Source organism: Ciconia boyciana, chromosome 2 (assembly GCF_034638445.1).
Source record: "Ciconia boyciana chromosome 2, ASM3463844v1, whole genome shotgun sequence".
In the NCBI taxonomy this organism is placed as follows: Eukaryota; Metazoa; Chordata; class Aves; order Ciconiiformes; family Ciconiidae; genus Ciconia; species Ciconia boyciana.
In genome coordinates this window covers 2,488,549-2,504,400 of record NC_132935.1, presented here as the reverse complement: position 1 = coordinate 2,504,400, position 15,852 = coordinate 2,488,549, and the positions used below count along the sequence as shown (strand labels likewise).

General features: G+C 40.6%; 1 protein-coding gene across 1 annotated transcript in view; it reads left to right on the top strand.

The window, feature by feature from the left end:
• The window catches only part of ADGRB1 (adhesion G protein-coupled receptor B1), a 278,797-nt gene that overhangs the window by 242,718 nt on the left and 20,227 nt on the right, over nt 1-15,852 (top strand). Inside the window, exons 25-28 of the mRNA XM_072851811.1 lie at nt 3,217-3,315; nt 11,176-11,347; nt 12,530-12,625; nt 15,320-15,374. Of these exons, the coding sequence (XP_072707912.1) occupies nt 3,217-3,315; nt 11,176-11,347; nt 12,530-12,625; nt 15,320-15,374 (422 nt within the window). The remainder of the gene's footprint in view (nt 1-3,216; nt 3,316-11,175; nt 11,348-12,529; nt 12,626-15,319; nt 15,375-15,852) is intronic.

The window sequence follows — 15,852 nt, the reverse complement described above, 5'->3', positions numbered from 1 at the left end:
TCTGGCCTGGGCTTGGGAACCGTGTTGGAAGGTAGATCTGAAGATAATCAGAATGAGTAACGGCCTTGGAGATGTTTGGATCTGAGGAGATGGTATAAAGAAACATTGTGTTTCCTTTAGCAGAGGCAAGAAGTATGGTTCAGTGTTGCAAAAACGAAAACAAAGGGAAAAAAAACAAAAAGAGGGAAAAAAAAAAGACCTAAAAAAACAAAAAGAGGGGGAAAAAAAAAGACCTTGAATACTAAGAGGAGCCCAGCACACATACCACAGATCAGTTGGCACAAATAGATCAGTGCTAACAGTTCCCGCGAAATAATACCTGAGCCACGATAGGTTTTGTCCTGTACTTAGCAGAGGAAATTACTATGATTACCGTTGTCACATCTGTCAGAAGACATTGACTTTCTAATGGCAATGACTTTATCACAAAACCAGGCTGTAGAGAGTTGGGTGTGATTGCCTGGAGATCTGGAGAAATGCACGCAACTGCCCCAACTCCTGTCCAGGCACAGGAGAAAACCGTGCAAGTGTCTCCCAGCAGAACGGTCTCCATTCACAGTCAGCTGCACCGACAGTTTTTGAGCTCTATTGATGGGAGTGCTACTAAAAATGAATGTTTTAATGTCAGACGCAGGAGCCTTTAAAATGAATTTTAAATTTATTCAGCCAGTGTTTATTCCAGAAGCATTTGTGTGCTCACGCAGCCAGGGAAGAAGAATGAGACTATAGGGTATATTCACAAAGGGTAATTTTAGCCTGCTGAGTTTAATCTCCCTAGGCTTCCTCTGTAACTACTGGAGAGAGACGGGAGCCTTGTTCAGTTGTTCCAACTTGCCCCTTAGAGGACCTTTACTTCTTTTATCTCTCCGTTGATTATAGAGAGGACTTGAGAAAGTTTGCCCCAATACCTTGTGTGAAATATTCTCTGCGCGACTGTCCTGGCAGGGTGTAATGGAGCTGGATTGTCAGTGCATAGAGAAGAAAGTAATTGGAAAGATAATAACTACATTAAAACAGGAACAGATTCAGATTGCCCTTCATCTGGGAATGTTTCATGTTGGAAGCAGTGCTCCTGCTCTTTGGGCTGTGCATGGTGTAAAGCACTGTTCAATAAAAGGTAGCAAAGTTCAGGCTCCAGTGAACACATCAGATGAGTCCGTGAGCTGTTTGTGGATATTTAGGAAGCAGAAAAAGCTCAATTAAATGAATGCATTATTCACTGTGATTATTTCATTAGCTGCTCTTTCATACATACAGGCACCAATATAAACCTGCTACAGAAATTCAGTGTATTAACAACCTCATGCCCCCAACAAGAACAAATTAGAATATAAATGTATCCACATCTGTGCCTACTGCTTACAACTTTCTGCATAAATACACCCAACAGCAGCTACAGTTGTGTGTTATAGTGGTCTTTTGGCCAGTTCTTTGTGATTCAGTGTCATTCATGTTTTTTCTGGTATAGTTTTCCATCAAATTCCTCAAATCAATCTATTTTCTTTTTGCTGCCTATCTCTGCCTCTCTCTGTCTCTCTGCTTATCTGTTCTTTGTGGCTTATAGATCTGGGGATAAGCTGTCTTTTTTTAAGGGTCGTGCACTTAATGCCTCTCAAGACCCACTTTATCTTTGGTTCAGCCATTGTCCTCACTGGATTTACACCATCCTTCCTGGAAGATATGTATCTATTGACACAGGAGCTAATTTTCTCTGTGTCTGAAGGCTGAAAGTTTCTGTGGGATACCTTAGCCATTATTCTGGAAGAGATTAATGGGTTATGTCAATGTAAGTAATAAAAAGACCAATCAATAGCCACTTGAAAGTGGGCCACTAGGACCACTGATAATGCTGTGTTGGTGTTCATGGGGAAGTCCTTTTTGCAGTGAGACTGAACAGAAAGCCATAAAAGTTAAGAAATGATCTGTCAAGTTTCCCAATCTCTCTCCCAGGCAAGGTAGGGCTGTAAAACCCCTGATGTTTTGTACCTGCAAACATCACCCCTCACCAGCTGCACTGCCATCACCCAAGAATGAGAGACCTACTGTCCTTTGGCAGTGATGTGCACGCCTTCTCTGATATCAGGCACTGCATGTGGGCCTGTAGGATGTTTTGCAGACTCCTGCCCATTTTCTAAGCCAGATCTGATGTGGTTGTCTATCTGGGGAAATCGGAGAGTGCACACAAACTAGTAAATTCTGGGAAGAAACAGGGCCAATGCCAAGCTAACGTGGCTTCTGGGCTCCTGAGTAAGAGCTGGCTTGCCAGCTATGTGGGTTCACATGCATTAGCTTATAAAAATGATGAGGGCATACCCTTTAGCAGATCCCTGGAGTCCCTTATACCAGCAGCCCACAATGGCCTGGTTCTGTGGTTGATCCCATCCAGAAAAAATGGGAGCAACTGATGTGAATAAGTCTCAGGCTTCATCCCAAGGATGTTTTCAGCTCCAAAACAAGATCTGAGAGAAGAAATGTCTCAAAAGTAGTCAGCCAGTCCGGCTCCCTTCAGGGCAGGTTTATGGTCTTACAAAACACCCAAGCTCATGCTTAACTTCCAGGACATAAACAGTCCCATTTGCATGTACTTCATCACAAATTAAGCAACCAAAGAGTGGCCTGTCTCCTGGTATTGTCAGCTGCCATGTGGGTATCCCCACCAAGGCGAGGATTAGCACACAAGGGCCAATGGAGAAAATATATGACTTATCCCTTGCGTTGCTTTAGGAAAGAAGATAAGCAGGCACAGTCCCCACAGCCCTACTTCTTGCCTTCTACTGTACAACCCTGCCACCTTTTTTGTTTTGGAGCAAAAAGGCCAGGAGGGAAAAGAGCAATTTCTCAAAAACAAACCAAAAGAAGAAGGTGGAGACTGGGAGAGCAGTACTGGTTTCTCTTCCGTGGGTGCCAGAGAGAGACACCCTGAATCTGGCAAAACATTCACCAACACAGTTCCACCCTCTCCAGCGGCACCAACACGTCTCTGAATTGTACATTTTTCCCATTTCCCGCATCTGGAGTGGTACAGATGAGAGAGTTTTATTCCTGCCTGTCTTTCATTTCTCTTTTCAAACTGGGTATGGTTGGTTGGTTCCCTTTCTTCTTTCTTCCTTTCTTTCGTTCTTTCTTTCTTTTGGCTTCTCCTTCCCTTTCCTTTCTACGTTTGTGTTCATAAGCAAAGTGTTTTGTTTTGTTTCAGTCTTTTGGTTTTAATTGCAGTCAGATGGCAGTGCCCCTTTACGGCATGACGCTCAAATGTTCCAAGTGTGGAGTAGTTTCTTCTGCTGAAGTTTCGGCCACAGCCACCAGTAACGCCATGTTAGTTCCTCTAATTTCAACTTCTTTTCTTTCTTTCTTTCCACTTTCTTTTTTTTTTAATTTATTTTGTTTCCCTCTTTCATTTCCCTGCACTCACCAGCCCTTGTTTGTTTTCTCTCCCCATGTCCCTGCCCACATCCCCACATCCCCAACTCTCCCTGACCTCATTCTGTGGGCCATGAGTAGTGTAGGGCTCCTGCAACATCCCTGGAGCAAAAGCTGATGGGTTGGATCCTGAAAAGCACTTTGTGACATGCCTAGATTTAAGCATGTGAGCAGCCCATGGAAGACAAAGGGACTGTTTGTTTGTTGGAAGCTGGGTATACGTTTAATGCCCCCGTTTAATTTAGTTCCTGGAGTTACAGACTTAAAGATGTGGTTCCCTAATTAATTTTGATGGTAGATGGGGGCCTCAAACTCCAGCTTTGTCAAGCACTTAAGCATGTCCTTGAATTTTTTACTCCAGAGGCTGCAGAGCATTGAGTATGATTTAAGTGAGTTGGTGAATCACTTCTAAGTGGGTTTTTTTCTCTTATAAAAGGCTAGAGTTAAGTTTAATACCTTGTAGGGCTGCAGTTCTGATTTGATAAGTGTTGACTGCCTCTTTTGGACCCCTAAAAGCACTTGGAATTAGTTCTCAAAATATTAAAGTGTTTCATAGCTCTGAGTTACAAAAGTCAAATGCTGTTAAATCTCTTCTTAGATGCTGCCGGAGTTAGTAAAAAAAAAAAAAAAGTTATGAAAATGCCAGAGCTTTGTTCTGCTGGAGAAATTGTTGCTATTTATATAGTTGGCTTTTTTCCCAAAGGTTAAGGTAGGAGGGAGAGCGATGAGGGAAGATTTGTCTTTCTTCCTTCCCTTTTTGAAATTTTATTATCTGCATCATTTCCAAGTGATGCTATGTTTTGGATTTGATGACTAAAGTAATATATGTAAAATGTGTGAAAGAAACAGTCTCAGATATAGACATGTGTAATTTGAAAACTCCTACCTTTAATTAATCTAAACAAAAATAGGCAGCTGAGTACCAAATCACAAAATGTAGAAATATAAAAGAAAATCAAAACACAAAGTTTTCTCCTTTTTTTCTGAAAACAGAGCCATTTTTATAAAATACAAAAGAGTTTAGGGAAAAATGTACATTTCGGAAAAATAACCAATTGTCGTTAGAAAAAGAGAACATGCCATCACCTCTATTAAGAGCTAGCAGTTTCGATGAGATGCAAAAACTAAACAAAATCTCATTTATTTTTCACTGCTGAAGTCATTTACTTATACCTTTTGCAACAGTGCCCAGCTGAGATGGTGAGATGGCATTGGTCCAGACACGTGTACCACAAGTCTGGAACTAGCAGGTCACTGCATTTCGGTTTCCTGTGACTGCAGAGGAATGCTAAACCAGCAGAAGCTTTACTATTAATAAATTAGACTATTAAATAGGAGAGGCTTTCAGTTCATAGTAAATTCATTTAAAAAGTAAAACAATCTGAAGTCCTTCTCCCATATTGTCTGACATAGGTCTGTCATAAATCACATATTCTGATTTATCTTCAATTCAGAAAAAAAAAGGGATATGAAATCCAGATCTCCTACTTATCCTGCTTTTCTAATTTAAGTAGTTTGATAGAAATTGGAGCGCTCTTGTAAGAGGATATGTCTTTTGTTTCCCAGCAGATAGAATACCTTAGATGATAAATTCCAGTACTGGTTTTGTTGTTTGTCCTCAAGTGTCCTATGCTCTTGTCCTTGCAAAGGGACCACTGAGTAATACATGAATTAGTTCACTCAGCCCTAATCTACCCTTGTCATCCACTTCGTTCTGCAGCTGAACTGTTTCTGTTTTTCTTCCTCCAAATCTATTGTAGACGAGGTTGTCAATAAGGCAAAGCCCTGATTATGCTTCATGCCACTGCCACCATTCTGCTGGCCTTCATCCCAGATCTTGGACCAGCTTTGCCATTCAGTTTTGAAATCTTGTAATGCAAATCAGATGCCATGAGGATTCCTGGCTCCTCTCTGACCTAGAATTAGCCATAGTTGTTTGATAGAGAGCACATCAAGGACGTTACTGCCTTGTTCCTGCTCGGGTTGCTCATGTCCTCTCCAGCTTACCTCGCATATGTTTCAGAGCTCATTTCTGGAATAGCATGGCATGAAAGGATAATCCTTTTGTCCATTTTTCTTGGCTTTTGGAAATCATAGAAGTTCTGAGCAACTCTTTGTGGTAATATCTGTGTCTAAGAGAGAAGGAGTCAGAGAAGCAGATGTGTAACTGAGGGAAAACGTGGTAAACCACTGATGGGAGAGCAGGTAGTAATCATGACAGAAGTGAAAAATATGCACTGGAAATTGTGCAATTTCTTGTCTTGGGAAATGATGAAAAAGAAAGCTTTGGATGTCTATGACCTGTTAAGGATTAGCTAGACTTGACAGGTGTGGATTAAAAAAAACCTTCCCTTTAGGTTGTTCTGGAGAAGATGCTGGGCATATTTTGCCATTGGAAGACCTCTGTTCCCACATTTCCTTCCTTTTATTGCTGTCTGTAGGGTAGCCTCAGCCTGTGAAATACTGCCTTATAATTAATTTGTCTTTGCTACCTGTGAAAAATTTTTATCTGAGACAGGGAAAAAATATCTCAGGGGCATGCCATTTCTTTGTACTTGCTGTGAACCAGGACACCCACTGCAGATACCAGGGACTGCTATTGGATAGATGGATGGATGGATGGATGGATGGACGGAAGGAAGGAAGGAAGGAAGGAAGGAAGGAAGGAAGGAAGGAAGGAAAGAAGGAAGGATTCCTGCCAGGCAGTGCATTGCAAATACAGACTCTCAGGTTCTGACCATAGGGAAGAGACTGGCCCAAGACTAAGGCCCTGGCACGGTGTGTTCTTCTTGTAGGCAACCCACCCAAGAGTCAATGTCAGGGAGTCCTCATGACCCTTCTCATGCATCATCCCTCTTACATCATCAGAAGCTCATGTGTCAAATCTCCCATCTAAGGGATTTTCTCTTTTTCTTGGCTTAAAGTCATTTCAGGAAGTCTTAGATGTCAAATTTTCTGTCCATATTGTAGTTCCAGGACTAATGTGATCTATATTTCCATGCATGGCTGGTTTTATGAAGGAGACTGTTCCTCGTGAGAGTGTTGTTCTCATAGTTCAAGGAATTTGAAATTGTATCCTTACCTGGGGATAATACTTGGGCCCTGCAGGTCCTTGCTTGGACTGTCAGAGAACAACTTCCCTTATTATGGGTGAATAATCAAGCGGTCTGCTCATAGCTACTTCGTTACCTGCCTGTCTCATTTAGAGGCATTTGATTTCCTGTTCCCCTACTTGTATGGTTCAGATTGCAGAAACTGAGAGCAGAATCATCTTTTGGAGAAAATAGAAATAATATCTTGTGTTTCGGTGTTGCCTGTGCATGCACAGTGCCCCCTCTTTCCTAGTTATAGATTTCCTATCTTGGTTATAAGGGCATTGAGTTAAAGGGATTTTCTCTGAACTGTCCCTAAAATTGGGGCAACATTGTTGCTTTAGGAGGAATACAAGTTAGAGGAGGGAGGGAATGAATAAAGTAAATCCTTGTACTGTGGTTTTCCTGCAGCAGAACTGCTGTGGTGCAGGAATAGCACGCTCATCAGAGTAGTGGAGCAGCATGTGCCACTGTGCAGCATGTAAGGAGCCATCCATTGTCTTAAGTGTTGACTCCACCTACCATCTTCCTTTTCAGAGCTCCTCTCCAGGGGCTGCTTTCTGAACTATAAAGTTATTTTTCCTTCTGCTGCTTCTTTAGCTTATGGTACTGGCTGCCCTGTCAGTGTTGAGTAATGAGAATAATTGATTACTTACCTCTTTATAAAGGCCCTTTACATCTTTGTTGGCATGTACTGTGTGTCCTCCTGCATTTGCCTTTTGTCAGGGTGCAGGCCTCTTAATCTTTATTCATGTCGATCTTTGTTTCTAAAAACATTTTTTTTTGCTCTTTCCATTGCTATCCTCTAAGTGCCATCAGTTTATCCTGCTTCTTTTGCAAAGATTAAGACTCTCAAGGCTGCTAGCTAGCTAAAGAACAAAACCACAGCTAGTTTTTGACATTTTGACCAAAGGCCATCATCTGCTTGTTGCCAGAGCTGGGTCTGCTATGTGCTTTCATAAGATTAAGTCTTTGCCATGCTAGATAAAGCTGTGGACAATGTTATCGTGTGGCCATGTTGTCACACGTCATTGTAATTGTATTTAGTTGCACTGTGCTATGGCATTGCCATATCCCAAAGTAACGCCTTTCCTCTGCAATGCAGCAGTAGCGTGGTGTGGTGGGGAGGAACAACATGACACTACAACTGTACTGTTGAGTAACATTGTCATGTCATGGTCATCCAGCATCATGCTTCCACAATGCAGTGTAATGATCTTCCCTTGATATTGCTGTCACTCATCATCAGTACTGTCATGTATGGGACAAATAAGAGGATCTGCCAGCTAATTCCTTTGTCTCAAGCAATAAAAATCCTGGATTCATTGATCATAGATAATCCATAATGAAGAGTCATTAGGTAATCACAATGTCATTACATAACAAATCATAATTTCATTTCACATCACGTGGCACCACAACATGAAGTTTCTTAGGTCCTATAAATTATTGTGGAACCTTTTAAGGATGCACAGTACCTCCTAAAAAAGGGACAAATAGAAAGGTGGCAGAAGTATGAGTTCTGCTATGAATTCAGCTCACAGCAAATAGAATTAAGGGCAATGTCCCAGGAAACCCACTTATCTTCCCCTGAGTTTTCTTCTGAAATTTCAGTCTTGATATGATTTTTTTTTAAGTGGAACTGTTTTTGAATTTAACATTTCAAAAGCTAAGCAGAGCTCTGAAAGTGAAATTAGAGTAAGTTACATTCCTATGACCTGTTGCCATCTGCTGCCTGAGAATAAAGATTATGCATTAAGTGGCAAGCAACATTTCCATAGCATTAGTAAGGGATAGATATTGTTGAAAAGGCATCTGCAAGGTGAATCACAAAGAGAGCAGAAAGGCCATACTCTTAGCTGGTGTAACTGAGCACAACTCAGTTGGAAAAATCCTGATTTACTCCAGCTGAACATGTGATGTAATACTGTTTTCATCATATGAGTTGGAAGGGCAGATGATGTTTTCATCATCTGGTTAGAATGGCAGAGATTTAAGTGGTGATTTAAGGTTGCTTATGTTGGGAGCAATAGTGAAGTCCATCAGGATGTCTCGACTCAGAAGAAAGTTGAATAGTTTGCCCATATGGAGACACACAGAGCAAGGGGCTGAGAAGGACTCACTGAGTCCAGTGTAGACAGCAGGAGCTCTGAAGGGAGCCCACTGTAGTTATGGATCATTGCATCTGTGCTCTGGATAGCAAATAGACTCAAGCGGTGCCTTGTTAAAGCAGGGTGCCTGCATTTCTTTTTAAGTGTTTTGAAGCCAGTGGGTTGAAATGTAACCATTTGCTAAAAAGAAACATAATTTACCTCCTCAGCAGCATCCCTTACAAACCCAAATCCACATCTCAATCTCGGATCCAGATCCAAATCATTGTCAATCTGATATTGCAGTTCTTTTCAAGAGTGGAAAACCCATCCAAATTTAGATGGCTGGTTCAGACCCGTACTTACAGGTCAGATCCATTCTCATATGTGGTTGCCAGGTGTCTTGTTTGCATGTTGGTGGTAGTAAGGTACACGTATGTGTGGATTAAGAGTATGCTGAGAGACCAGATAATTCCAGGAAACAGAGTTGTCTGGTACAAACCTTTTCTAGCAGCCTCTGTTGTCTTTGCTGGTTTCCAGCAATCACAACTGCAAGTTGCTACTGGAATGATTTCATCTACCAAGCCATGCATCAGGCATGTTGTGTTTGCTGATACTCGCATGGAAGACACATCTAGAGTGGCATGCTATGGAGCAAGCCTTATCTTTCCATTTGCCTTTTCTGCCTCTCTGATTTTTTTGCTGCACTTATTGCTTAGCCAGTTTTATTAATGCACCACTGCAAATGACAGCAAAGAGAGATTTCAATATAATGAGGCAGATTTCAGAGAGCTGAGGGAGAAGTGAAATAAAAACTTCTGTTTAGGAGTTGTTTGGTTGAGGGCTGTCTGGCTGCTGCATTTTTTTTTAAATGATGCTTTGAAATTATAGTTCATATTGGACATTAAAGAACATTCAGTTTGTCATCCTGTATAAAATTACAAGGTATCAGATTATGTCATGGCCCTTATCTTACATGGAAGTCTCATAATGCTTGTTTTAATTGAAAAAAAAAAAGTATATTACATTTACCTGCTCCCTTAGGTAAATTACATTGCTTAATAAAACCACTAAGGAACACATCTGAGTCTGGACAGGTTGTGGAAATATTTGCAATCAGAGTATCATTACGACTATAAAAATAACCTGTCACTTCAGTATGTGGTCATTACAGCAGAACTGATGTAACAATCCTTGAAAAACTCTTAACTGAAGCCAGGGCGTTACATCCTGATGTCCATACCTGTGTCCAAGCTCCAGCTTTGTTCAGGTAAAACTCTCACCGAGGTCTGTGAGAGTGGTACCTGGATAACCAGCAAGTAATCATTATTAAAAACTTGATCATTTATCAGAAAATGGTAAGCAAGTCCCATGTAAGTACTGTAAAACGTGTGTCATTATATCTGTCCTGTAATTTATTGTGTTGCCTGTATTTGTTTGTTAGTATATAGGTTGAGGTTTTCTACACAGAAAGATCTTGAAGCTCAACTTGTTATTCAGCCTGTGCATAGGTCTACTCTTATTTGTTAGATAAAAGCCCACAGAGAAATTCTCCTGGTACTCTTGGTGCACCAGTGCTGCCAAATATATTAGGATGACTGACAGCTTAATATCTCCCTAGTAAGCTGTTAAAATTGCTTCGGACCCTTTTTGGTCAGAGAGCTAAATGACTAAATATGGGAACAGAGCTGCTTTCCCGTTTCTAGAGCCATCATTTGTAGATAAAGTGGAGGTTCATGGGGCAGTACTTGCATTACAGAAAACTGTTTTGTCCGGTTTTCTGTCTTGTGAATTAAGAAGTGGCTTGAATCTTAAGTTATTTTAACTTAGAATGTCCACCCAAGAATAAACTTATGTACCATAATTGCTAAATATAGAAACAACTATATTTTTTTCAAAACATTCAGCTGGGGAGATCACACAAGAAAGCAGAAAATTTTCTGTTCATAGAAAAATTGGGTCAGGTATCAGTTCTCCTGATGTTCATTGATGTAGTGTAGAATAAGAGAGCAACAGCAAAATATCAGTCTCCACATCAGCTCTATGCTTGTCCATTTTAGTCACTTGAAACCGTGACACATGTCCCCAGTGTTGGTGTCTTCCATGTGCTGTGGAAGTCCAAGTGTCTGTAACCCAAGTACCAACAGCCATCGTGACAAACCAGTCTCTGCTGCAACTGTTCCCCTTCCCTTTGGCAACCTACAGTGATTGTATTTTGTCTCCCCTCCTTGGCAAATGCCATCATTGTGGACTAGTGACATAGAGTGGGAAGGGCGTGAAAGGGGGAGTGAGGTATCTGCATCCTTCCTCCCCACCTCAAGTTTTATGCATGACTGCACCATTGAAAAGTAGACCCTCCCGTAGAAATGTGTGTCACCTGTTTTGGTAGCGTGAGTGTGCAAAGCATCTTCCTGCTTCCCTGTGGCAGGGGCTCAGAAGACGTCTAGCACAAGTATACATTTGCTGAAGAAGTCTTCTGAAGCCTCATGGGATCAGGAGGCTGAATTAGCAACCCACGTGGAAGCGGGTGAGGCTGAAGTGGAGCTGAATTCTCTTTTCCTCTCCCTTGACAGGGCATCCCTTTGGAGCTCCTGCGTGGTCCTGCCTCTCCTGGCTCTCACCTGGATGTCTGCAGTTCTTGCAATCACAGATCGGCGGTCAGCACTCTTCCAGATCCTTTTTGCTGTCTTTGACTCGTTAGAGGGCTTTGTCATTGTTATGGTCCATTGCATCCTAAGGCGGGAGGTGAGACAAATGAGTCATTCTCTTTTACATAACCAATATACTTCCCATAGAAAACCTCTGAAAAATGTCCAGTCAGCCTGGTAGGTTCTCTAATCCAATGAACTTTTGCCTTTGTGTAGACAGCGACCACAAAAATGACCATGACAGTATCGGTCAGAGGGAAGGAGGGATGAATCAATGGTTGTCATGCTGAGTGTACTGAAGAGTGGAATTTTGGGGACAGTCTTAGATTAGCTAACATGTCAGGTTTTGCTTGTTTAACACCAAAATTAATATTTCCAGAATTTTTACACCCCACCTCTGAAAATAGAATATTAAGAAAAACAATTCATTTGTTTGATTTCAAGAGAGGCAACTTGCAGTGAGATTTACAGAATGATTGTATGTTGGCAGTAGTGCCTAGATATTTGAGCTAGAAAGCAAAGCTAGCAATAATCAAGCAAGGAAATTGAGTAAATTCTCTCCAGCCTCCCTCTGGAGATTTAAAATGGTAAATTATATCAGGGAAGAAAAGAATGAATCTGTTATGTTTCTTTTATTCTTTCATCCTACTGAGTGGATAGACTATTAATAAAAGAGACAGGAGGGGTTTTTTTTCCATATTCATTTTATCATCTTACAGCTCCTTTAAATTAAGTAAAACAGATTAATTTCTTATGTCAGGCCAATGAAATCAATGGAACTATACCACTGACTTGGCTGATACTCCTTCAACTGATTGCATTATGAATATTTGCATTTAACTCCCATTGCAGTTACTGGCATTTTTTTCCATAGATTTCAGTGAGTTTTGGATCATTTGTAATACGTATCATCAGATACGTATTACAGCCAATATGGGATCATAATCAGACATTGTAGACCCCAATATAATGGTTTATGTAATAGCATCCATTGTAAACATATTGTAAGCTGCAAAATAGAAGACATTTTTATTCTTGACTATATAAATCAAGCAACTAGAAGTGACCAACACAGTGACCCAGGACACCTGTAAAACCTTTGAGTTGCTCTGTTAGTATGTGAATATAAAACACTTGAAATTAATACCTGAATGCTACTAAAGTAGGATCCATGTTCTTTTGATCTACCAAGGACCTTTTTTTTTTTCCTCAGCAGAATTTGATATGGTTTGGTATTCCTGTCTGACTCTGACTTTTGCAAATCCATTTGTTCCTGCAGGTCCAGGATGCTGTGAAGTGCCGAGTAGTAGATCGTCAGGAAGAGGGCAATGGAGACTCAGGGGGGTCATTTCAGAATGGACACGCTCAGCTAATGGTAGGGAAAACTACCACCTAGTCTATTATTAAAGGACCTATAGGCATTTTTAACTCATAACTGATAAACAAAAGGCTCTGTCCATCATAGATTTTGCAATCATAATTGTTTTTTCCTTTAAACCTGTGCTTGACCAAATGTAGCTCTTTCATAGGCTCTTTCACACAAATCCAGTTTCTTTTCATTGTAATATTAAGGGGCTCAAACTTACACACCAGGTTTTGCAGACACCTTGGTGAGATTCTTTCTTTCCCAGAAAATACAAAGCCAAAATATACTTCCCAGGTCTTCCAGACCTTTTCATCCCCATCATGCTGCCTTGTCCTAGCTGGAGCTAGGAGGCAGTAGTTTAATACTGTTTTAATCACAGTGTGTTGGGTCATTATTATAAAGATGCTGTCTCAAAAGGATTTGTTTCTCTCAAAAGCACACTTGTTTACATTGCTTCACTGGGAATATAGTTTAAGCACTGTAAACCTTGGTCCTGTTGTGTAAGTCCTTTACAAATAAAAAATCTAGATAAGGCTGTAGAAGAATAAGCTATGGGGAATCGTCTTGCATCTGCTTCAGTGTTACAATGTAGATGATATAAGAGGCATTTGATTTCTGAGGTTGGGGTAGGGACATCAGGACAATCACAAGATTTGAACAAGTTCCAAAAATGTCTAGTTAATATTAGACCCATATCATAACCCCATGGTGTTTTATTCCAATCACTCCTGTGCTAAGCTAAGTAGCTTATGCTTGGGTACAAGGTCTCATTTCAAACAGCACAATCTTTAAGTCAATATATCAAGAGATACATAATTTTACCACACCTCATAGGTGTTTGTTAAAAACAGGTGCCTCATTTCTAATTTAAATGTGTAGTCTTCTCATTTTCAGACGGGTTCTTGCTATGCCTATTTATGTGTAATTAGAAAGCCCCTTGCGTGCCTAGTACTTTCGCTCCTTCAATAATAGACACCATAATCATATCCAGTCTCAATCTTCCTTTCAATAAGTTAACACGTTGAGCTTTTTTATTCTCCCTCTGTAAGACATCTGCCTTCAAATTATTTATATAACCCTTTTCCACATGCCCTTCAGCCTCTCACCATCCTTTAAAAATGTGGATACTATATTTGTTATTGTATTGTCAACATCCCAAACGCTATATTCTGAAGTTTCAGATTTTTGTCTCTCTGTATAACTCTGTTTTCATTCATTATCAACCACCTTGCAAAATTCTGTCAGCTACAATTTTTTTAGCAAAGAGATTACATTTATTTCTGCACTGTTGATGGATGTGTTGAGAAGTAGAGAGCTTACAATCAGTTTCTTCACATTCAGGCACAAAAAGCTTCGGAATCTAGACTTGAATGATGACTCCTCACTGATCTTTTTAGAGGGGTACAATGTTATTTTGTAGTGACTGAGTTGTAAAATAACCAAAGAAATCAAAAGCTTTGGAGGAATGCATTTTTGCTGTTACCTTTTCCAGTAATCTCCAAATCTACCCAACAAGTGAAAAGAAGCTTAGCTGAGTAGAACTGTTCTCCACAAAATCTTGTTGACTGGTATTAAATATAGACCTATTTTTTATTTATTTATCAATAGAACTAGTACAGGCTGTTCAGTTACATTTTTCTGGAACTCCTGTAATGAAAATGAGATTATATTTTTCTGTGTCATCCTATTTGCCCATTTAAGCGTTAACTCAATCTTATTTCTCTTCTATTATTTTCAGATTTATTTGATATCCCAAATAATTTACTAAGAAATTAGCATCACAAAGGTTGAGATAATTCCTCAACCAGCTCTTCAAAAACTCTTGGATCTCAACCTGCTAATATTAAAGTGTTTATCCCAGGGGAATGGGGATTTTTTTTCACACTCTTCTTAGTATTAAACTGGAATGCATTTAATCACATTAATACAATTATATTAACTGTCTTCTTTCTGAAATGATACTAGAAATAATCAGTGAACTCTTCTACCTTTTGCTAGTTTGTGGTCTTTCCATTACTCCATGAAAACTCCTGGCTCACTGTGACTCAGTGTATCCAGTTCTTTGAAATGTTATCTGCTAAAAGCTTTAGAAAAAGGATTAACTCATACTGGGAGAAGAAAGGAGTTTCATTTGGCTGTACAGACCGCTTGAAAAAGTTATTGAGCTTTTGTGCCTGCAGGGACCATTGATTTTATATGCTAAGAGTTTCAGAAGCAGAGAGACTTGTTTCCACTTCATGTGACTTGGTGATAGATCACAAGAAAGCCCAGTGGGTATGGAGCGTTCTCAGCGGCATCCCCAGATCTTTTTAATGACTGGAGAGGAATTCACTTAGACCAAGTGCAGGGAGATATATATTCAAGGCAGATCAGGCCAGGAATCTGCCCCCTGATTTTTAGGAATGTGCATAAACGTGTTCCAGGGAGATATTTTAATTAGTGGAATTAGTGTATGGATGAGCAGGTGAATCCAGCTGAAAAGCAATGTTACAGCTTTACCACTGCCTGAAGTTCAAGAGCCACAGCTGGAAAAAAGTGGTCTGTTTGCCATGTTTCAAAGCTCAAGCAAAACGTCTCTCCTCCACTCTTCCAGCAGTGGTTGTGTCTGGCTCACTAATTAAAGTGGTTTTTGCATTTTCCAAATGGCTTGCTTTCCCCCACCACCTCCTTTTGACCACGTCCTCTGTGTTCTCTGTCTTTCAGACCGATTTTGAGAAGGATGTGGATATGGCTTGTAGATCAGGTGAGCACATCACAGGTGAGAATCAACAAGTGACCTGGTTTGGGGATTGAACTAGGCCATTTTTTTTCCTTTCTGTTTTATTTGTGTGTGTCTTAGTGACTTGCATGTACTTGCGTGGGCTGCCCTTACTCTTGACCCTGACCAAAACAAAGCAACTCCCCTAATTCCCCCCGTGCTTTGCTTATCCTATTTCCCCACAGCTCTCTTGGCCTTTTAGCTAAGATTAAACCTCGCTTCTGAGGCATTATTTCTTACCTATGGCCCGTGTAACACAGTGGCAGAGAAGAGTATCAAGGAAGAAGAGATTGAATCCATCTCTTCCTACTGTGATCCTTCTTTGCTTTAGCAACCCCTGCCCAAGGGGGTCACACCGATCACACCAACCTCAGACAGCTCTGTGCTCAGGAGAGGTGTCTTTGAGAAGGTCTGGAATCTGGTGAGCCTTCCCACCACTCCACCTGGCTCCACGCACACTTCTAGTGCAGTTGTAAGC